The sequence below is a fragment of the Colossoma macropomum genome, unplaced genomic scaffold (assembly GCF_904425465.1).
Source record: "Colossoma macropomum unplaced genomic scaffold, Colossoma_macropomum, whole genome shotgun sequence".
Lineage (NCBI taxonomy): Eukaryota > Metazoa > Chordata > Actinopteri > Characiformes > Serrasalmidae > Colossoma > Colossoma macropomum.
Window position 1 is genome coordinate 21934526 of NW_023494795.1, and position 25031 is coordinate 21959556.

Consider the following 25031-nt stretch of genomic DNA (forward strand, 5'->3'; position numbering starts at 1 on the left):
CCTTCCAAGATGTGGGATGGGCAACTGGTAAAGCAGCAGATTCTCTCTCACATTCTCTCAGTCACACTCTCTCTCTCTCTCGCTCTCTCTCTCAAATGTTCTGAGATGGTAATTGAATCTGTTGATGCACCATACATTACGTATGTGATTTACATTAATACAACAATAATAAAGCACAGTGAACCAACCCTACATCGGCTTAATGGCACATTTGTTAACGAGGAAAAATAAATTACCATAAAAGAGCAATCATGACATTCAAGCTGCCTGTCTAAAAGAATTTCAACCATGTAAGCTTTGCTTTTTTCTGCAGAGAATTAGCAATGGTTTAGGAAGTTATCCCTCCCCAACCCTGCATTTATAAACGAGTGAGACTTGAACCAGATTTATTTTAGACCACCGTTACCAGTCTGTTGTTTAAGAGCTTGAGAGAGCTGTCTAATGTTAAACACCAAAGGTTAGGATGTTTAAAGTATTGGACTCTTACCCTTAGCTGACCACAGGAAAAAAGGGCTTAGGAAACACACCTAGTTTTTAGTATTCGCGATATTGTTAAGAAAGGAAGTAGCACTTACTTTGATATCGGTTTCATGTCTAAAAATGCACTGATCTGATTTGTATAAAATTATTGTTCAGACTTTATAAAGCGCACCAGGAGATGAGTGACCCTGCCCTGCTCTTTCCTTTTCCTTTAACCCTTTGCATGCCCCAGAGCTGTAGGGATTTGGCCCATCCCCCGTGTGATCTATTACACCACTAGAAAAATATGATGTAGTCCGCCAGAGAAATCTGGAAAGAGGATTAAATTGAGGCTTCAGTGTGCTGTAGAGAACCGTGTGGTATGTCATCTTTACCACTGGTGCCAAATATTAGCTTGCAGATACACAAACAGGAAACAAGCTGCAGAAGAACTCGAGGCTATGACCCAGGGGAAAATTGGAAATGGATTACAGCTGAATGCAGGTGCCAGAGATTATGCAATGAGAGAAAGGAGAAATTCAGAAGTAAAGATTGCATGATATGGTCCAAATAAAGATGAGCCAACAATGAAACTCTAATGAACGGTATGAAAAATAGACAAAATGAAAGAGTGCAATATGATTGTGTAATGAAGGAAAGCACTCAAGGCTCTTGTGAGTCTAGTCAAAAGTACTACAGAGAACTGCTGAGAATGATTACGAATTAAGGCAAGGGTAGGTGGGTATAAATCAGAGTCTAGGTCATAAAACATAAAAAAGAAGAAGCAAAGAACCAAAAAAAGTGGCACTTTGATAAAATGTACAGAAAAAAGCGAGTTTGACTTTGGGGACTACTCTAGACTACACTAGATGAAAGGCGAAGTCTAGATGATGGCAGGCATTGCAGGATCAGCAGCGGTGAAAGCTGGCAGAGCCATACCATACCTAGTTCCTGCTGGATGTTGTCAGGTAGCCCTGATATAGTCTTTCTCCGTTTGACCTTCTTGGGTCGACGGGCCAGAGTGTCCGTGTTTATTAGGGAGCGGCGGACGCTGGCCTGCCGGTCAAATGTCTCCCCTGGAGACCAAGTGAGGAAGGCAGGTGTGGAGGGCAGACAGGCAAAAGGGGGCAGTTAGTGAGGTGCATGCATTCCTCATGCAGAGAACATATGCATAAACAAACACACACATACACCCACACGCAGTATGCAAGCAAACTATGGAACAAAAACAGAGCAAGAACAAAAGCTAAGAATCCATGATCTCATTCCGATGGCTAACAATGACATTAAAGAAAACTGAAATGAGAAACTACAGTTTAAGCTGACGTATTTCTGGATAGGGCCGATATCAGCAGAATATCTGAGCGAGCATGTGCGCATCTTTAGAATGAAATTTGGATCAGTATGTAACATTACTGATCTGTTTCATCACAGTAATAATGAAAGGTGTCTGAGATGCTAAGTATATGTTTGCTTAGGGTTAAGACCTCATCACAGGATGTAAAAGGTAAAATATGATCAAAGCTAGAGCTTTGTCCATGCACAAGCATTCGGAGCTATGTTAGATGTGTCGGTGGCAGCGCCTGAGGGATGGAGCTTTAGAGTGTGCTGTTGACAGACTGAGCCAGAGATGCCAGGGAGTCTGAGGCAGCGGCAGAGCTGACAGACTGAATTAGAGTGTGTGATAGCGGTTTAAATCTAATACAGCTTCATCTTACTGAGTCATGGTGGAACGCCGTGGAGACTGACAGTTTACAAACTAAGAAATCGTGTGAGCCGAGGCAAACTGTTTTCATATGGTTTCAGACATCAAACAACTCTGTATGTGTGTGTGCGAAAATGTTTGTGTGTGCATGAGGCTGATGAACGGCTGGATTTGCTTGACCTTTGGCAGTTCATTCTAACAAAGAGTGATCAGGAGAGAGATTGAGCGTTCAGGCAGAAAGATAACTAGTACAGAAAAGGTCAGACTGACAAAGAAAGACAGAGAGAAAGAGAGAAGAAAGCACTGTATATTAATAAAGCTTTCATTTGTTAATGTGTTAATACAAGCAAACATGCAACAACCCTTGAATCCAGAAATGTAGAATTATATTAGTTCAGCAGTAAGTATTTTTAAACACCAGGAAGAGACACATGACTACAACTTCATACATTGTGGGGGAAAAGGGCAATATCCCGAAATTATAGTGGCCTATGCATCCGCAGTTTACCAGGTACTTCTTTGGTTACCCTAATGTTGTTACCTGCATTATCTCAGCTAGAATGTGTATAATATCCACATTAGACAAAGACTGCCTCTGTGTAATAGTATCATATCATATTATAATATGTTATGAGGTAGTAAACTATGAGATGGAAATATGCTACCCACACTTATTTAAAGAGTAATGTAGAATTCTTCATAAATCAATCATTACGATTGAACTAGTAAAGTCATTCAAAGTGGTTTGATGTGAAATGCTCTGTTCTTGAGGAAATTCGAATTGTTCACAGTGGTGTTGATAATTTTTAGAGGTGTTTAATGTCTCTAAAACTACATCACAAACTTATAACAGGAAATGGTTTTGAATATGTTGCCTTAAGCCTAAGATGTTGTTTTATGTTTTGAGATAAACTTTGGTCTAAAAATGGTTTTAAATACATTTATGGTGGGGGGGTTCATGCACAGGGGGCAAAATAGTCCTCAAAGAAACCTTACCTTCTCCATTTTACCATGATCAACTTTATGTTTAAAAACTAATAAGGTTTGTGTAGGTTCACTGTTAATTTTGATTAACAAATAAAATGGCTACATTTGCACTGTAGACATCACAGCCCCTGGTTGCCATCACCACATTTATAAAGAAATCTCAATAAGTCTCTTTACAATGCATAAATTTACATCAAACCACTCTGAAATAATGCAAAGATCTCGAGAAATCGTTGAATTTTTCCTTCAAGTCACAGTTAAGTCTCCTGAATTCTTGACCTTTTTACATATTTTTCCTAAAATATGTACACCTTGGGCAGCCCTTTTTGTTGTTTTTGTAACCTTGCAATTTTCTTTAAGATAAATAAACTTTCTATCTATCCATAACAACTTGCTCATTAACGTTAGCTGAATCAGTCCCAGCTTAGGCCTTACCTTTGATGTGGGCACATTTGATGGACAGTTGTGAACAGGAGCCTCTTACCTGTGACGTTTATGGGGACGATGTCTGTTAAAATAGCCTGAGCTTGCTGTCTCATCTTCTCTTCAGGTGTGGGAAGGGGCGGGGCCTTAAAGCAGGGCTCCTGTCCATCAACCTCTGATCCCTCCCCCTGCACTAGAGTCTGAGCCTTCATTGGGTTGGAACTCTTCTCCTCCTCTGCAGAGGATGCAGTGGACTGGAGGCGGAAGAAGAGAAAGAGAGATGTTTAAGACCAGTGGGGGTAAACCTGAACCCTTAATGGAGATACAGGAGTAATGAGACAGTAGGAATAAACATCACTTCCACGAAAACACAGTTTTAACTGCTTCATTCATCCCTCCTTATCTGCGATCAGCTTCAGCCAGAAGCTCTTTATAGTGTTTGTGACCTTTCTGGAGCTCCAGAAGTACACAGAGCATTTTAACAGCCAAACGGACACCACTTACAAACATATGCATGAACACACACACAGCCAGACAATGAAAACAAACTAATACAGTGGTTTTAGTCAGTGTCAGGTCATACAGTTACATACGTCTCATATGTATTATACACAGTACTGTGCAAAAGCAGTTTGCTAACATTACAATCAAAAGAGTCATTAGTCATTAAATTGATTAATTGTTCAGGAGATATTTCTGAGGAAATTTGATATAAGATAATCTATTTGCATTAGCAAGAGAGAAAGTGAAATGAAAATAAGGGAAAAACACTGAAAAGAATTTCTAGTCAAACATATGGGCTGTTGGTGTTCTCAGAGCAATGAATTAAAAACTTGTAAGCAAGTCTCCAAAAAAGAATGGAAGCTGTAACAAACACAAAGAGTGGGTCCTGATACTTAATTTTGAAACATTTTGATACTTAATTTTGTTGCTGAGGTATCCGTGTGACTGGAAGTTAAATAAATGAAGGGTTGTCTTTAACTTTTGCACAGTACTGTAAATGTAAGTATCTATATGTGATAGAATTTCACATTTCATTTCAAAACAAAATTCTTCAGCTCTTAAACACTTAAAAAAACACTTTACAAGGTCAGGTTTTGTTTCTGATCATGTAGGTCATCCTTGTTTTTTCTGGGTTTCCTACAAATTTAGGAATTTTCTTCCTGAAAAATGTGTAAAAACAACCAACCACACACACACAGAAAAGAAGAGGAGCTAGGCAGTGAGGGAGAGTGGAGGATTCACTGAGGCATTAAAACTCTGTTCACGCACTATGATTCCTGAATGGGCATGCTCCTTGCAGCTGAGCTACAAGTGGAAACGTTACTGCTGGATTCACTCTCTCACACCTGGGCCTCAGAAACCTCCACAATAACACAGATCACAGCAGTGTCTGTGTGCACAGCACTGCTAACAGCACTGCCAATACGCGAACACTGAGAATGAAATCTAAATCCAGCTCAAGGTCTTTCCGTTTGTCTCGTTTTAACCCTTGCAGAATACAAACTTTCAATCGATACCACAAGCAAAAGAGTTGTATGGAGAAAAAAACCTTCTGCCCCCATTGTCATTTTTCAAAACAAACAGGTAGGAAGAGTAGATTCAAACTGCCAATACAGAAACATGTAAATTGAATGACAATTTCACAATCATGTAACTATGTAATGAATCCCATATTACATTTAAATAGCAGAATAAAATGAAAGTAACAACTCTTGGCTTATAATGGTTGAAGGCATGTTACATTGAGAAATCCACAAACAATGTTATCACTGCAAAAATTAGAAGCACTAAACAGGTTTACATTTTACCATCTGAAATTAAAAGCTAAAAGGTTTCACTTGCTAAGATAAAAAAACAATAATAATAGTATAGAAGAAGAATGCTAACTAATAATAATGATATTAAAATGAAATTGTCTATGCTTTCTGCACAAAGAAAAATAAGCAGTTAACAAACTCAAACAAAAGCCAAGCCAGCAACATCATCCCCTCTGCCATCTTACTGAGTCCTATAAGAATGCAAAGAGAACAATGTTCACTAAATCTCTCTCATTCACACTAGAGGAGACGAGGAGGGAAAAAACAGTGGGGGAAGGGGATGGCAGACAGACAGAAAGACAGAGAAAGATAGAGAAAACATGAGAAAGAGTGAAGGAGAAAGACAGACATAAAGAGAAGGAGACAGAATATGATTCAGATTATACATACAGAGAGACAGCGTGAGTGAATATGAGAGAAAGTATGAGTGAGTAGTGTCACAGTGATCCACTGCTTCCCTAAACTTTCATCACTGACAGACAGAGTTAGAGTCATGGCAGTGGACAGCAGAGGAGATGGCCCAGGGGGGCAAAGGTCAAAAGAGCAGAACAATGAGGAACCCCACTATGGCCTTTCTGAAAGGGTCTGGCCTCTGTGGCTCAGTGTGTATGAGAGAGAGAGAGAGACAAAAAGAGGCTAAAGTGTAAAGTGAACAGCTGGGTCTGTCACATGTCTCTGTTCATTGATTGAACTTGAGTACCTTAGATGTTGGAAAACTGCTGTGAGGATTTGACTGCATTCATGTATGTTGGATAATTAGATCTGGATCACAATAAACTCATTCCAAACCCATACTGGTTGGTGTTCCATCAGTCTAGAGAACACAGTTGGGCTTTAAACCCCTCTCGAATGACACTGGGAATGGTGACCTTAGTCTCACGTTTGACTGATCCAGAGCATCCGATGCACCAAAAAACAGCTAAGCTCATTAATTAAAAGGGGTGTCTGAACAATTTTGGACATGCAGTGTTTTTTGGAATCTCTGAAAGGCTCAGCTTTATAACTCGTCATTATGTCCTGTGACCATAGCAACATCCAGCCTATTAAGCTCCATATAAATAAATAAGAATAATGCAGTTTCGTTTCACTGAGAGTAACAGGTGGAGTGTTTCTCCAGAGACCCAGTGCTCAAAATCAGGCCACACATGGCTGACAACACTAATGAAGCTGAGAGAGAGAGACAGACAGAGAGAGAGCGAGAGAGAGAGAGAGAGAGAGAGAGAGAGAGAGAGAGAGAGAGAGAGAGAGAGAACTGAGAGACACGCTGAGACTGAACCAATGCAGTAACACATCTTTACCAGAAGATGGCACTGTTGAGCTTAAAACACTTGAAAGTTAAACAGCCTGTTTAGTACTAAAATTCTGATTGAACGAAACTGCGACTTTTGCGTGAAATACTCAAGGATCCCGAAGCTGAAGTAGGTCCAGAGAAACACTCACAGAGTTGCATGTATTCCTTTTCTCCTGCAGAGGGCAGCAAATCCATATGCTAAACTCATTCTGCCAGCCACTCACATTCTCAATCATAAATGACACTTCTTACAACTTTAGCCACTGCCCAGTGTGAGCTCAAACACTTTTCTAGAGTATGAAGTGTTTGTATCAGCCACATCATCTCACCTTATTATCAACCTCATCAACTTCATCATCCTCATCCTCCTGCTGGCTGCTGTGGGAGTGAGCAGAGCCTGAGAAGATGGGGCCCTGGGAATAGTACTGCGAGCTGCGGAAGCCATCCTTCCTCAACTTATCACATTCTGCAAAACACACACAAAACACAAGCACATCGATTAGGACAAGGACAGGTGAAAAGTCAAAGGTGTTACCATGGAAAAGGGAGAATGATGCTCAAATGTTCATATCTAAGATTTTCTCTCTGTGAAAGAATAAAGCAGTACAGCTGAAAGCGTGGCCAAAGCTGGATTTGAAGAATTACCCCAACCACACCCCCTTCACCTCACCAGAGAACAAATTTTTATTCTACTGTTAAATTCTTCTTTTCTTTTAAATTTGTTTTTAAAGCATTTCAGTAATATAAAGTAATATACTTTAAGTTTACTATAATATGATGCAATTTTTAAAATTTCATGATACCTACCTACTTTATTTGCATATTATTTTATATTTTTGTCCACAAACATTGCACTTTAGCTGCACAAGTGTCTAGCTAGCATTGTCAAGTGGTACTCAGGGATGGACAAAGTATAATAATTCTGTACTTGGTAAAATATTACTTGAGTAAAAGTACAAGTATTCTATCTATATTTCTACGTGTACAAAAAAAGTACAAAAGTAACTGCTTGTGAATGTTTTTAAGTATTAAATACATTCAAAGTCATTTTAGTTATATAGATCCATATCTATAGTACAATATCATTTTGATGCACAAGTTTTATTAAGGAGACCTGTTTGACTGCAGAGATGAAAAACTGAGTCAGTACAATACAACACAAGAGTACTTTTACTTTTGAAACTTAAGTATATTCACAAACAAGTACCCTTGTACTTTTACTCCAAAAATAGAATATTTGTACTTTTATACCACTTTTAATACTTCGAAGATTACTGTACTTCAAACACTCCTGAATGAACATTAAAAAATGAATAAAAAAATGACAAACAAAACATGAACAATTTGAAAGAACGAGTGAAAATGTGAGCATGTGAACAAATGTACGAGTGAACATAAGGATGGGCATGTAAGGGATTTTCACATCTACACCCTGTGTGAATTTTGTTGAGTGAGTGTGAGTGTGTTCCACACCATTTGCTGTAGATGGCAGTTCCTTGTCACTTTAAACAAATGGATTAGATTAGATGAACTTCATTGTCCACAAGGGAAATTTGCAACCTACACAATTCAGCTCTATGTATGCATACATACAGCCTGTACAGTTACATTTGCTCATAGCACAGTTTCTGTGTTCCCCTTATCCCAACAGTCAGTACAGTTGCATATATTCATACCACAGTTACTGTGCTCCCCTTATCCCAGCACCTCACACCAGTTCCTTATCTAAGCAGTTAACTGACGCAGGAACAAATACCCTTGCTGTATCCCACAGTACCCACTCCTCAACCAATTATCTAAGTGTGCCTACACAACGTGACACTTTCACATAAAAGGTGTTGCTATAATCGGCTTGTGGAATACCTGTGTGTATCTCATCTCTCTCACCGTGTTGCAGCTTTAAAAGTCATGAGGCAACGGAAAGAAAGCCCTTATTTTTTCCATGAACGCAGGACAGGTAGGTCTCCCCAGACACACGTCCCTCTGACGCATGTACACTTCCATATTTAGCCACCTGATCAGCATAACAAGATACCCTCTAGTAATTACATGGCCTACCTTTAATTTAGATGGGTTCAGTTTCTGCTTCAGTATAAGGCAAATTCTAAAGGGGAATTCCACTGACTTTGACTTAAATTTCTGGTTAAATGGTTAAGATGTAAAACCTTACTCAGAGTCGTTACATGTGAAACACTCTGTCCCAGAGACATTTACTGAGACAGTATCATACACGGTTGTGGGTCACCAAGTTTCTCTATAACGCACAATTTTAGATCAACGATTTACCTCAATAATTTAATCATGCTGAAAATTTGATATTGGTGGAATTCCCCTCAAGTGTGGCCTGAAAGGAGAGCATTAGTAATGGCTTGTGTGTGTATTTATCAGACACATGTGCTGTCTGTGTCAGCTCTTGGCACCAGATGATTCCATATTGACTGCTGGAGCTATTGAGTGTTTCCTTCCATCTACTGATGACACTGTCCTTACTGCAATGCATGAGTTTTTACTGAGAGCCACATTAAGCGTCCATACACAGACTAACCAGTGCATAATACCTGAAAGAAACCTCACACACAAACACAGAGTTTCCATCAGCGAACATTTGGTCCTGAACACTGGAATCTTATCTCTAGGCAAATTATTAAAGTGCTGCTGATCAGCTGATAAAAGCCCGTCAGTGTTAGCACTGATCTTTAAATTGCATTACGTAAGTCTACAGACAAAGCAAGGACACAATGATGAGCGCCTAGTTAACACGTGACTGGCAAATTTGATCAAATAATCAAAACTCCCATGGATTTTCTGATGACTTTGTGAGCCTTGACCCTCAAGATAAGCCTCCAAAACACCTCCTCTGTCAAACTAAGCTTCCTCTAATTCTGCCATGCACAACTTTGAGGTCATGTTACAGGTTTACACAGCTGATGAAACTCTGTAAACATGTTTCAGGTGGGTTTCATGTTCTCTGCTGTTGTGACCCAAACAAAACCATACAAGAAGAGCAAGAGAGTGCAAGAAGAGCATGTGAAAGACAAATCAGCTTTCCAGCAAGAAGAGCAAGAAAAACAGGTCAGAATGACACACAGCCTTGAGGAAGGTGTGGGAAACTAAAAAAAAACAGTGTGTGCTTGTTTTTTTGTACATTTTCAGGATAGAAATGTCCTCATTTTTGGGACAAAAACAGAAAAACTCTGGAAACTTAATAAAACGATCTTGGATTTGTAAAGTGTTTTTAATAAAAGCTGCATGTTTCATTATTTTAACTGAAAGGGCAAAGACATTTCTTTTTGGTTACTGTTGTGAAATTTTGGGTTAACTTTGGAAGCTGTTTGGACAAAACCTTGTACTTATTTAAGAGTGCATTATTATTATTATTATTTTTTTTTTACATTTTTCAATTCATTTGAAAATGGCAGCTGCCCTTCACATTGCGTGGACAGAAATGACCCAACTTCACTAGGAATACAACCTTGTTAAATTACTCATTAGAAAATGAAAACATCTCTGGTCAAATTACATGTTATGCTGATTTTGTAAGTGAATGCCTTACAGAGAACAAACTTAAATATGGCATTTTTCTGCACATTTAAGCACACAATTTATATTTATTTGCTGAGTTTAATTTATTGGAAAAACCTAACCACAGCTTTAGCACAGGCCATGTTTTATATTTATTTTCCTCCCCAATATGTTCAGTTCAGCAAATAAACAGTAATCATTTATTCAAATATGCAGAAGTATGCTCTCTGTGGTAGACATGTTTACTTATTTTTACTTAGAAAAAAAAAAAGTCATTTGACCAGGGGCATGCAAACATTTGTATATGACTATATGTGTGTATGTGTGTGGTTCACCAGTGCAGGGGCCTCGGTTTACACAATGTTAAAAAGAGGACAACAAGGGCATCACAGAGAGAGGGAAGAAAGATGAGAAGGAAAAAGAGAATAGAGGTAAGCTACCAAATGAGGTTATGCGATACATGAATTGTATAGAATTCCCTCTACTCAGTGGACCCCCTCCCTCTTTCCATACACACAACTATTTGTCTTCTTTCCTCTCAGTCCCCTCTCAGTCTCTCTCTCTCACTGATATCAATATGTAAAGTGTATGGAGTTCTGATAAGAAAGGTTTCAACTCTTAGTTTTAACCATAACACCAATTCCACAGAACAATTTCCGAGTGTTCTCTTTCTTTTTGCTGTCCAGCTGAGGCTTTTATCACGATAAGCTGGCCTATACACCTGTTACTGTATAATTAAACAGCCTTGCTCATATTGACCAGCTGCACTGTAGCTCATCTAGGCTCTGTTGGCTCAGGTTCCATTAGGGCCACTGAGACTGGATCAGTTCTAGCTAAACCCTCACTGATCTTCACCTCTTACAGCAGCACACCTGGCCTGGACCCAGGTCCACTCAACACCGAAGTAACTCGCGATGTAGTGTCAGTGCAGGTGACCAGTGTAAAAGGCTAAGAACAGGAGATGGCACTGCACAGTGTGTTTATCTGCTGAACTCGGGCCTCGATCACATGCCAGTGCTGCCATGTTCAATACTGCATAACCATCACCATCCAGTAAAAGAAAACACATATCTGTAAATACATTTAACTATGCAAACTTGTTTAGTTTTGAAGGAATATTCCACTGGGTTTCAATCTAATCTGCATCTGCTACATCTGTAGCATATACTCAGTCTGTACTTAGTAGGTGATTTGAGACAATTTTTTTTTATGATTTTCTAGGTAAATTGTCAGTAATCATGAAAATATTGTCTGTGTTAAGCAATTATTCTACAGATGGAGCAGACAGATTTGGTTGAAAGGCTTTTCATCCACTATTACACATTGATTGCTATGAAACTACTATTTGAGGTGTTACAAAAGTGAGGAATTAAAGTCTGGACTAGGTCCTTAGAGTTTAAAGAGGTTAAAGGTTACATCTCAAGATTCTAGGATGTTACTACTTGAACTAAATCAGAGAGCACAAAAAATGACCAATCCAGGTGCAAAATAAACAAATCAAGTACTCGTTACATAAGTGTAGTTTTTGTGGATTGTAGTAACTTTTGCGATAAAACCATGTGTAGGAGAGCCTGCTTTGAGTGCTGGTACCTCTGAGGGCCGTTTTGAGGTTGACTTTTGCCTGTCGGTGCAGCTCCTCCACACAGGCTGGTCTGGACGCTGGCAGGAAGACATTCTCCTGCTGGTGCCAAGGTGCCGTGTAGTGAACTGTCCACTTACTCTCCTCATCCAGATTAGACACAGCTGCAGAGAAACATACAAAAAAAAACAGCTGTTAGAAGACAAATAGTTTGAAACTCTAAAATGTGTCCACCTAGTCTGTAAAAGGAATACTCCTGCATTGTTTAATCTAAACTGCTGTATGGTCCATGACTTTTCTGTTCTTTCATCATGTACAAAGAAATTAGTCCAACTGTCTATGGTTATCGACCATATGCTACAATTGCAGCAGATAGAGATTAGGTTGAAAAAACTGTTCAGAATGCAGGAGGCATAAATATGAACAACGAACCACCAGTAAATGCCATCAATGACCACCAAATGCTGCTCACTGCGTCCATTTGTGAACTCACCATGAAATACAGCTTAAAGCTCTAGAACAGTGTTTTAAAAACTTTCCCTGTCTGTGTCCTGTAACAACACGCCTTTTGAGGAGGGCCTGAAAGAATTGCCCCGGGGAGCCTAGAGGAAGAGGAGTGCATTCAAACTACAAATGGGCCGTTAAGCCCTCCTTGGGGGCAAAAGTGTAGGAGAAGACCCCTGGAGTTAATAGCATGACTCCAAAACCCGCAGTACCAAAAGGTTGTGACTAGATTCAGAAAGGAAAAAGCAGGGAACCAGGTGTGAACAGCTGTCTGCTGGGGGCCACAGGTGCCGCTGAGCCGTTAACACACTGGCTGAGAGCTGCCAGACTCACGGAGCTGCAGTGGCTATGCAGTTGTTAATTGAGCTCATTCATGAGTACACAAAAAAAGTTGTTAAAAGACACACTTTGCAAGTGGGCTATAAGCACCCATTCAAACTGCTGCTCAGCAGCTACTGCAAACCTGCATGTTTCACTCTCCTCAATCACGATTTACAGATTACAGTTTAGTGACCTCAGAGGCTATCAGCCTGTGCCATGTAGCATCAACTAACAGTACAAAACGGTGCAGCAATCAACTCTTCAATCTTCAGTCAGCAGCAATCTTAAAAAAGAACCACACTCTTTTCAAAGCTCTCCCATTACATTAAACACAGAGTGTTAACTAAGAACATTCACACTGAAGAGTCTGACAGAGTGTGCAGCTGTAAAGAAGCCATTATGGAAAAAAAACAGACAAACAATTTGCATTATAACACAGAAACTGGATATCTCAGATCTGGAGTAAGGTTTTATGGACATATGAATTAAAATTTGTAACTGGGATTACTTGCATTGTGTGGGAGGCATTGTGCAAGGCTATCAAATTCTTAACTTTGGACATGTTTACAAGAAGCATGGAAATGTAACCTGCAGATTTCCTTTAAAATCTCAAAGCAAGTCTCCTGAAAACAGTGAAAGCTGTAATAAAGGGCAATGATGGACAAGCTAAATATTGAAAAAAATATTTAACCCCTGAAATGTGCAATTAATTTTTAAATATGTCTTTTTCTCCTGACCTGAGGAGTGAATAATTTCCATTTTGCCTGGAAACTAAATAAATGAAGGGTTTTCTGACTTTTTCACAGTACTGAACTTTTTATAGTACTTACAAACTATTAATGACAATGTTAACACTTTTAATAGTCTCCTGTACATGGAAGATAGTACTGGCCAGAGTGCATGGATAACTGTATTCAGGCACTCAATGAATATGTATAAACATATGCACATCTTTTTATGCATGGGTCAGAAAGTAGCCTATTTTTGCCTACATGTAGCTTTATACACTTTATATATACTTTATATCATTCTCACAAGCAGCTTTATAAGGAACCACCTGAGATGCCTTTTCAACAGAACCAAAGATGATAAACTAAGACATGATGATATGCTGAGGCGTTGCTTCACTATTTGTTATTGTATTAAAACCAATACATTTGTCAGTATGTACATGTAAGAAAAATTGTCTAAGCCTAATGCAAACCTTAAGCCTAGGCTTAACTTCAGTGGCCAAAAATAAATGGTTTTGTCTGGTCAGTTAAAAAAAAAAGAAAAGAAAGAAGACATTTATAAAGTCAGGACCACTGTGTTGGTCTTGGAATTTAACCATAGTTTTCACTGGCTTTCCTACAAAGTTAGGAAATTCTATCCCCTCTTGTCAATATTTAGTGACTAGATCAAGTGCTGTGGTAAACAGTCTCCTCCTCAAGCCTCATTGCATTTCACATGTGGATTTTATTTGACTGAAAGTGAAAGAAAGTGAAAAGTGGTGGCACCTAAAGTGATGAGTAATTTGTACAAAAATCTGCAGATTTACAAATGAAATGATTCAGGTTGTATCGTGTAGGTTTTTTGTAGTCTGCACTCTCACACATCCCACGTTATTGATGGAGTGTGTGTGTTTGCTGGGGGTCAGCATCTACATGTGTCTGAGCATCTAAACAAGAGCAGCTGGTACTGTCACATCACATGGCGCGCACACACAGAACCAGTGCAGACACACACATTCACGCTGCACAACATTTCACACAGTTCAACAAACTAAAACACACAAGCAGACTTCACTATCAGTGGCCAAAACGCACTCATGCTCACAAGGCACATAGTCAATCCATCTGTTCTGAGAAAAAAAGAAAGATGAAGTTTCAAAGAGCAGCACAGACTTTTGATCTGCCCCAGAACTAAATATCAAAGGACAGTAACACACACAGGGCAGGTAGACTTTGGTGTTGAAGTCATGTGTGTATGCAGTAGGCAGAGTCTGCAGAGGCTCAAAAGGGAGCAGCAAACAAAACCTGCATTGTCCCTAACATCAGCCACTGCTCAGCACTGCTAAAGCCTATTTGCCAGCGCTATAATCCACCAAACGCACAGTCCCATCGACCACATGAAATCCCTGGACATAGCAGTCTATTCAAACTAGCACTAGTTCATGGACATAGACAGAAACAATCATACTGTTATCTAATTGATTTGGACAGTTCTAGTCAAAACTCTGCCAACAAGTACAGCAAACAATAGTAGCTTTTTTTGAAGAGAAGCACAACAATATTGAAATCATACTGGCATTGGCAGACATTTGCTTAAAAAAGGAACATCAGTATCGGACAGATGTTTAGACTTGAATGATATTTCAAACTGATATTTGATGGCGTATTTTCCGTACTCTGGAGGAGCAGAACATTTAGGCTACACTGAGCTAATATGCTAAAATGTCTGCTTTTTATTCATTTTACTATTCATTTAATCATCAGGGCATCCCTAGGACAGATTTTGATGATATTTCATGACGTATTCATTGCACTCTGGAATAGAAGAATGTTATGTCAATGCGACGCTACACTGCAAAAACGCTTGCATTTTATTCACTTTACTGCATTTAAAACCCTGAAAATAAATGGTATATTCCCCTGTAAAGCTGATCCAGGTGGATTTAGTCCCAACTTCTACATTTTATAAATATATATATATTTTGACATAGGCAGATATGTATGTTAAAAAGTACCGGATATCAACATCGGTCCGCAATTCCTATATCAGAGCAACCTTCATTTTTGTAGGGGTGGGCGATATGGCAAAAATTAATATCACAATATTTAATTGAAATTATTATGATACACAATATGTCACCATATTTACTTTTTCTGAGATCTGATAAGTTGTGATTGACCAAAAAAGAACCAGTGGTGCCACATTTAAAAATACTATCAAAATATAAAAATATTATGAACACAAATGATTTTTGCACACCCTATGCTGCACTAAATCTATTTTAAACAGGACTAATTATGTTCTGTTTGTAAATGAAACATGCAGTTCAGTGGTCGTTTTACATACTGATATCCACAATATACATATAAAAGCATATTGTGACACACTGTACTTTTTTTTGTACATGTAACAACCACTGAAGCAATCAGCATGCATCTAAGACTGTATAAGGGAGGGAGATGCACCCCTACAAACACATGCATGTGGCTAGTTATAATCCATGGACACGTGCTGGTGACAGTCACTCAAGGCCAAACTAAAGAGAAGAGACACTATCTATTACTGTCTATTAGTCAGCACTTCAATACTAATCATACACAGAGGACACAGAGTCATCACACACCCAAATACAAGCATACTCAGCATAGTGTCAAGTGAAATAATAGAAGAGCAGTTCACTCAAAAACTATAGAGATATAATAATAAAAGCCACATCCTTACCCTTCCTTTTGAAGTATTTAATGACAGACTTAAGCGAAGTCCCGATGAACACCATTATTCCAGTGTGTGTGAGTGTGCATGTGTGTATTTGCTACTGCTTCTGAGTGAAGCTGCTTCTCTCACATCCACACACAACTCTGCCTGTGCCTCTCTCCATCACATCAGAATCCCCCCCTTAACACATGCAGCCCCTCCTACCAACACACTCACTCAGCCCAACCCTGGGAAACACCCCCTCCTCCCTTACACACACACATATACACACGCTCCCTGAGGGCTGGGGTGCAGGCCCTCTGTTCATCTGTGCTTTGGTTACCAAGGAGTCTGGTGTGTGTGTGTGTGTGTGTGTGTGCTCCCTCAATGCACCTGAAACTGATCGGTGTGCACTGATGCCTCACTTTCATCTACAGTAATATAACCTCTATGCTGTATTTCAGTCTACTGAAGAGGGGTACACACAATATTGTGTAGAAGTCTCTGGCATCTGAGAAAATTATATATAAAGCCATTTATCTGGGCAATAAATGTTTATTTACTTTAAAAGAGGAAGGGAGAAACCCCAGTATTTACCGTTACCATCTAATATGTACGTTATCTAATCAAGCTTGCATTAAATTGAATCAGGTGTGCAGCTAATAGAATTTAAAACAAATCAGTGTAGTGAGTAGAGATGTCAGGAACCAAATCTGTGTTCTTCTTACTGTATTCTTCTAACCAAGATCACAGTAACTTTACTGAAAACAATACATTCTTTTTTCTTCTTAATTAATATATGTTTATTTGAATTAATTCTAATGTTACACAGTGTTTCTCTTGGCAAAAACACTTCCCAGATAAATAGTTTTAAACAGTGCTTTTGGCTGTTTAAGACTTTCGCACTGTACTCTGTGTGTGTGGGTGTGTGTGTGTGTGTGTGTGTGTGTGTGTGTGTGTTTTGGCACATCAAGCTCACTCCTCACTGAAGGACAGAAGGAGCGGTTCTCCCACTGATAAGCCAGCTTGCTGTGTTAGCACACGGCCAATGAATCTGTGCCACTAGAATATAGATCACATACAATCTGTCCATTATACCCCCCCCCACACACACTGCATTTGTTTTTATACCTTGTCAGGACGAGAGGACTGGTAATAAAATCTCATTAAATTAACATTAAATATTTTGAAACAAATAAAAATAGAAGTTTTTCTTCTCCTTTTCTGTTACAACAGTGATTATATAGATGTTGGTAATTTTAAGTAATCACAGATTACCCAAGACAGTTTATAAGGTCAAATGACACCTACAAGAGTCTTTTATGACAACTAACAAAGACCTGCAGAGACTTTTATAAAGGCTTATTACAAGTATCATTTTCAATAACAGTTACTGAGGTGAAATCACATCAAAAATGACAAAAGCAGCCTTTATGACAACTGACAATTAGTAGAATAAGCTTTTATCAATGTTTATGTGGGTGTCATGAATTAGGAATAACATCTATTCCTAAATCTAAAATTAACCAAAAAGAAATGGTGTTACCCTTTCAGTTTTAAACAAATGCAGCAAATAGCTTTGGCAAAAAAAAGCAAAAAAAGTTGGTTCTGACTGTGTAGTTTAGCATCGTTTTGCTCTGTTTGTCTTGAAGATATATGGAAACACACACACACACACACACACACACACACACACACACACACACACACAGACTTAAATTCACCCTAAATAATGCAGATATTGAGAGTGACCCTGTTTCTTTTCGGCATGAAGGGTCTGGCTGGTTGGGGGTGGGGACGCAGTAGGATGTGAATGGCAGGAGGGGCTGAATGGGGGCTGAATGTGGAGCTGAATGAAGCTCCACATGATGGGTGAATTAAACCCAACACACAGGGCCACCCCTCCCCCCAGCCAATCACACACACGCACACACACAGCACGTCTGTCTCGCTTTGGGGATTTTGGAAACTAGGCTCCTTATTACTTACTGTTGAGTAACAAGTGCATGAATGTGTGTTAATGTGAAGGAAAGCAAGTTAGTGGGTAAATCTGACCAACTGTGTTTCTCCTTTTATCTCAGCGCCAAACTCAAACAGAGAAGCTCTTCAATCAGTACAGAGCACGTCCACTCCCTTCTTTCATTCACTGCATCTTTCTCTCTTTCTCCAGCCGTGTCACAGTTCTGAAATGCATGTTTCCTGCTGCCTGGCACGTGTACAGTATTAATGCTGTCTGCCACAGGACTGTAATTAACACGCTATTGTTCTCCACTGGCCTGTAGGATTAGACACATCTCAGACATGATTACAGAGTGTGTGTGTGCGCGTGAGTGGGTATGTGTGTATAAGAGCACACACAGTTACTTGACCCTCAGGCATCCATAACAGGTTTCTTCTAGAGCTGGGCGATATGGCCAAAAATGTTATCACGATAAACAAAATTCATATCGTTCGATATCGATACATACCGCGATAAATGTCAAATCATTATTTCTTTCAAGTTTGAAGGCTGATTTTTGCTCCTGGGTGGTTAATTGCTGTTTTAAACTATCCTTTATGGTCGGAACACGACAAACACTCACCAAACAGTGGAACATTTCACAAATCTGTCATGGGAGAGTTGGAGAGAGTGTCTGCTGAGCTGTTTTTACCAGCTGGAAAAGCATGGCTATTTTGTAATAGTCATAATTTAAGAAAGAAAACAGATTATTTTTAGCTGGTGGCGAGCGCTCGGCTACCCCGTTGCAAATGACATCACAGTATTCAAACACCAACTAGCGACGACTGGATATTCAATTGTAGTAGTTTAAGGGGTGAACCGCAAAATATCAACACCAAACAGAGTCCTCCTTTTAGGTATGTTTAAACTGAAAGCGGTGCTTTTGCGTCGTGTTTGATCTACAGTATCATCAATTCTCCGTGTTTTGGAGTGACAGAGCGCTGCTTCAAGTTAGCCAGCTGCTAAAAACAGCTAGCCTGGAGAGATAGCGCTCTCCTGCTCTTCAATGCCTCACAGCTTCCTCAGTTTACTTTCGTTTAAATCAGGGCTGTAATTTACATGAACCCACTTCTTTCTTTCACTTTCGTTGCTTGGGAATGCACTAATACTAAAATATGACTGCCCGAGCGCTGTAACAGTGCTGTAGTTGTGAGGATTGTGATTTAACGCTGCTAAAGCTGGTTAGGATGTACAGAAAGAGGTGAGTTCGCTGTAGGACAGTACAGTTACTCCACTGACCTCGTCACTCACACTCGGTCACAGGAGAACAGATCGCCGGTCGCTCCACTCAAACAGGGAATGTATATCTCCGCGTTTCAGCCGTTGCTAAAGACTCATCTTACTCGTGGCCCCCTCCCTCTCTAATCATGTAGAAAAACTCGGAAGTGCGCCCTCTCCTGGCGACAGCAGAGTAGTGTCGCTTTCCTTGCAGTAGAAAACGCCTCCAAGGCTTTCGCTGAACGTGGGAGTGTGAGAATGGTGTATTATACCGAACATTTATCGAACATGTCGTATCGCTCTATCGAGGAAAAGTTAAATCGCGGTTTCGTTATTTTATTGTTAAATTATCGTTATCGTTTTATCGCCCAGCCCTAGTTTCTTCACATAGTGCTTGATGGCCCAGGAACAGATTTTTTATGTCTAAGGAGAACTAATATTATGTTAGTTACATTTTAACATCCGTATCACATCCTAACCGGTGCAGTCTGCGAGTTTGGCCAGGCAGGTAACCAATATTGTGGGAGGATGAACTTACACACAAAATTCATGTACTTTATTGGTTTCCATATACAGCATTTCTGAATATGCCCAACATGTTATTCGGCTCATTAGTTCATATAGATGTTACATTAAGGAATAAATGAAGCAGCATCTATTCCAGACATGGCTGAAACAGAACAACATTTTACCAACTGTTTGGCTTTTGCATGGTTCAATCCTCCACTGTGAAGTCCACGCACTGCTAGTCTATGCACACGTCCAGGACTATGAGCCAGCACATGAATCCGTTGTTTTTAATGGCAGTGATTAGAGATTAGAGCAAATGTGACTTGCTTTTGATTTGAGGAATCAAAAAAAAAATTGAACACAAAATCTGGTGGTTCTGTAATTTCTGAGAAAGCTTCAGCTATAGTACTAAATCACTCAGATCTAATATCTAATATGGTTTCAGAATGCTTGTAGAATGCTGTTGTCATTTAGTAAGCGTAGACCTGGGACTCCAGACGTCAAGAGGAGTCATATGCAGCAGACAAAAGGATGAATGAGTGGATGGACACCAAAGTGTAAGACTGTACTTAGTTGGAGAATCTGAAGGCGTGCTTTCACATAAAAAATAAAAATCTACTCACTAATAGTCACAGACGTTGGTGTATAAAGTATGTGGTACTGAAATATCAGCAAACGACAATCTGGTCAGCTTTCCTTGCAGCTTCAAACTGGCCAACCTGATGCCACACTGAACACATACATGTTTGGGCAAGATAAACGATAAAGAGTTTCTGCTACATAATGCATTTTTTATAAAATAATATTGAAACCTGTCTTACACTAACTATGCTTCATATGGGTTACAGCATTCAAATCAAAAATATTTAACTGATCAGTTATTGATATCAGTACTGAGCACAATGAGGTGTTAAATACTGGTATCGCTGCCAATATCCAAATCAGTGTATCCCTAGTACTTATTAAGTTACAGAAGAGAGGAATGGAAGTCTGGAGCTGCAGTAGTTGTGTGATGGTTTGGGGGTTCAACATTACACTACACTAAGCTCAGAGGTGTAAATGACAGGCATAATAGCACCCAAAATAATAGTGTAGCTCTTTCCTGATCTCCCGCCTCCCTCTCTCCTCTTCTGCCCTTCCACTCACCCCCCTGTTCTTTTCCCCTTAGCCTCTGATGACTATTAGAGTAATCTATATTGATTTCCCGTCTCTTTTTCTTTCTTTTGTCTTTTGTTCTTTGTCTACCCTGACCTTAGTTGCTCCACTGTCTACTGAGGGTGTGTGTTTGTGTCTGCATATATGTGAGGCAGAAATAAGAGGAAATAATGAGGGCTGATCTCAGACAATCATTTTTAAGGCATAGGTGCTTAAACCTATAGAAAGGGAGGAATTTGCTAAACACAAAGTGGTAAAGTGATAAACAATGGCTCCTATTACTGATACTAATCAAAATCTTATTCTAAGTCAATCCTACCCACTCACTCACACGCTCTCTGGCCTGCTTCAGATGAGGACTGTAGCTGGAGTTTGTGCAAATAAGGACAGTGCTGATCTACAGCACACTAAAGATGAGGGAGGAGATAAAATGGGCAGCAGCATTCACTACAAACTCAACCTGGGAGAGAAATGCAAGCAGCTAAACAGAAAATATTAAGTGAGAATTTGCATTAATCAGCTAGAATACATGATGTCATGGTTTTTATTTATCGTGCTGGCCTGTCATTAACCATGCAACATGAAACTGTCAGCAAATTAGCAACACAGTCAGAAGATTTTGTACTCACTTAACAGTCGAATAACCTATTAGTGGAGAACACCAAACTGTCAGGTTTGAAGGAGAGAGTTTTCTTCAGGGGGAGTCCTAATGACTTCACCATAAAGCTGCTTTCCCACGCAGCTTTGACACCAGTTCACATGAGTCTCACAAGCAACAGCTAAAGAAACGCGCACACACACACACACACACACACACACACACACACACAGAGACACCCTATACACGTCTGATATCTGATTCTAAATGTAGGGTCACTGTGGCTCAACCCCTCCCCCATATCTCTTTTCTCTCTCCACCTTCTTTCATTCATTGCCTCTTTTTTTGAACTTCACTTCAACTCCATCTTTACAACTGACCTGCTCTATTGTGAGACCCACAGCCAGTATTAAGACTAACAACAGCCCAAGAAAAGGCGAGAGAGACAGAGAGAGAGAGAGAGAGAGAGAGAGGAAAGTAAATTGGAATATTTTGTTTGTAGACCTGCTACATCTGACATTCTGAAGGGTAAATTAAACAGTCTTTCTTACAACCACTCCAGATATGCATTGGGCTGTAGAGCAGTGGAAATGTCCTCTGAAGTGATGGAAAACCATCAAATACCTCTGTGATGAGCTGGTGTAGGGTGTGTGACCAAGTACTAATCATCCAACATCAGTACCTGACCTCACTGATGCTCCATTGTCTGAATGCAATCAAAACCTCATAGCAATGTTCCACCATCTAGTGTAAAGCCTTTCCAGAAGAACAGAGGCTGTTACTGCAGCAAAATACGGACAAAATCCATGTTAATACTCTTGATTCCAGAAGAAACACTGGTGAAGCAGGTCTATTTGGGCATATAGTGTAGTACAGTGCAGTACAGAGTACTGATGGTGTAATATATAAGCACGTTACAGTCAAGACACAGAGCATTCACAGATTTCAACTCCTTTACCTCCACCTCATAGTCGAGTGCATCAGAAACGCCACTGACGTGAGCAGTCAAGTACCAAAACTAATGGTATGTGCATCAGTTACTGTACGCTCATAAGAAACAAAATAACCTACAGTGCTGTGCAAAAGTCAGAGACCTCCCTTCATTAATTTAATTTCCAGTCAAAACAGCCATTAAAGCCAGTATAAGCTATTCAAGCGTGTCCACCCTTTGCCTTTATTATAGCTTCCACTCTTTTCCACAGACTTGCGTCAGTTTTTTTTCAGAATTCTGCACATTGTGCCACCCCACAACGGTCTTTCTCAGAAGTTGGTTACATTTTCTGCCAGACACATTTAACAATGAAGCCTGAACTATGAGGTGGCCAGCGCCATTGCACTGAGAACACCAGGAGCTTCTGTGTTTGATTGGCAAATTTTCTTCATTTTTGTTTATTTCCTTTTTTAGCAACAGCTTCTTGAAAGCTAGACATCCTTCATGTCTTCTCACAGTAGAAGGATGGACAGAAACACCTGTGGATTTCTTTCAGATGTGAAACAAGAGTGGACCTTGATTTTCTCCTCTCTTTCAAAGACTCAAAAATGAAAGCTTTAAGTAGAGGTGGGCGATATGGCAAAAATGTAGCATCACAATACTTTTTTTCACATTTTTACAATACACAATGTCACAATATTTATTTATTTTTTCTGATTTCTGATAAGTTGAAACAGAAAGAAATAGTGCATATTTAACAAATGCTAACAAAAACTTCATTTCACACACTGTGCTGCACTAAATCCAGTTAACCAGGACAAAATATGTTTTCTTCTTTTTCAAACATAGTAATTGGGAAGCGAGTACTGACAATATCCACATACTATCCTATGATGTAATTTATCGATAACAATAAATACTGTGATATTGCTCAGCTCTAGATTTAAGTACTGTTTATTGGATGGGACAGGTTTGGTGATATACCAGGTCTTGCATGGTTAGGAGTCTCTTTATCTCTATAACTTTTAATAATTTTTTTAAACTTTGTTTTTTCTTTGATTTTCCCTTGTTTCTTTTAGCTAATCTCCTCAGAAATATCCAGAAAATTAATAACTCGTACTTAATGGTATAAGTTGACTGTAAATTAAATAAATAAAGGGTGGTCTCTGACTTTTGTACAGCACTGCACATTGTAAAAATAATCCTGATTCTTGTCAATTTACATTTTTCTGTATAGTGCCAAGCCTTGCTGGCAAGTATGTTAGTGTTCTGAAGGACAGAAGAGAGAAGGAAGGAATGGTGCTTAAAATACTTGAGCTGCTGAAGTGCTGAGCACAGAAAGCAGGTGAACGCATGGGAACGCTTCTGAAGGAGCTGAGGCTACACACAAGTTGTGTTACAAGCATCTGGCTCTGCGAGTTTCTTCAGCAGCATTGTGTTCATGCATATGTGTGTGGACAAAAAAAGCATGCAGAATAAAAGACCTGGGCCTCTGTGTGAAGGCATCCATCCTCATTGTGCAGCGAGTGGGAAAGCCCAAGAGCACACACAGCTCAGATGAATACAGCTAGAGTCAAACATTCACCATGCAAAGGAACCGCAGCACAACCTACCAAAACATACCGACCACAAGCATGAGGGGAAAAAAGAGTACAGCAAAGGGAAAAAACAGTGATGGTTCTGGCACAAAGGGGAATAAAGGTCTGAAGTTAAAAGACAAAAGAAAACAAAGAGATGAGAGGAGCAGAAAAGAAAAAAACAGAGTCACTTTGAAATGCAATCACCAAGTGCCACACCTTGGGGAGAAACAAAGAGAGGGAAAGCCTTAAGAGAGGTAGAAATGGAAATGGAGACAAAAGAACAGAAAGAGAACCTGTATGCTGGAATTCTTACCTGTCCACAGGATTCAGCTTTTCTACAGATACCATCAAACCCACAGGGACATGCATGCATGCATGCACACGCACACAAGCTCAACAAGTTCAAAGGTCAAACAATTTCCCTATCACTCGGTCCAGGCAGTTCTTAGGGTTCCTTTGTGTGGGCATTCATGAGTGAAGTTTGGTTCAGTGCTGATAGCTTCACTGCAGGAGAGATGAGAAGTTCCCATCTTTCTGTTCTAGATTAATGAGCGAATGGTAATGAATGGTAATTCTCTGGACATCAAGCACGACTACAGCTCCATGCAACTCAATGCAAAGGCATTCATCAGTAAGAAAACAATATTATGGCTTATCATGCTGGGATATTTTCCAAATATAACATGGCATCAGACGATATAAAGTGAGCATTCATCAATAAAGTTAGTAAGTTAGCATCCATAAAGTTAATGAGACCATTCTTCCTTAGAACAGATAATGTGTGATAAAAGAATACCTATTAATTTCATGCAGTTTGTTCTAATTGAACAAATTCAGGTTATAATTTATAAATATATATATATATATATATATATATATATATATATATATATATAAGATTTATAATAGGCGCTAGATATTCAACTCATCACTGTGAACCTTATGAAATAGCTGGATGTCCTTCACTTTCAGTGCGAAGACATATTCACTGGATAATTTTGTCTGCTTTCATATCAACAAATAC

The 25031-nt window shown here is 39.4% G+C and overlaps 1 protein-coding gene across 7 annotated transcripts in view; it reads right to left on the reverse strand.

Annotated features, from left to right (window-relative positions):
* LOC118815614 (NHS-like protein 1) overlaps positions 1-25031 on the reverse strand; it is a 147838-nt gene that overhangs the window by 11322 nt on the left and 111485 nt on the right. For 4 of the 7 annotated variants that reach the window (XM_036581856.1, XM_036581861.1, XM_036581858.1 and 1 more), the window contains 4 exons: positions 11798-11950; positions 7015-7151; positions 3636-3828; positions 1404-1535 (listed from right to left, as the gene is read on the reverse strand). In XM_036581856.1, coding sequence (XP_036437749.1) covers positions 1404-1535; positions 3636-3828; positions 7015-7151; positions 11798-11950 — 615 coding nt within the window. Of the gene's footprint in view, positions 1-1403; positions 1536-3635; positions 3829-7014; positions 7152-11797; positions 11951-16043; positions 17433-25031 lie in introns of those variants that run through there. The other 3 variants (XM_036581859.1, XM_036581857.1, XM_036581862.1) reach the window with 2 other exon arrangements.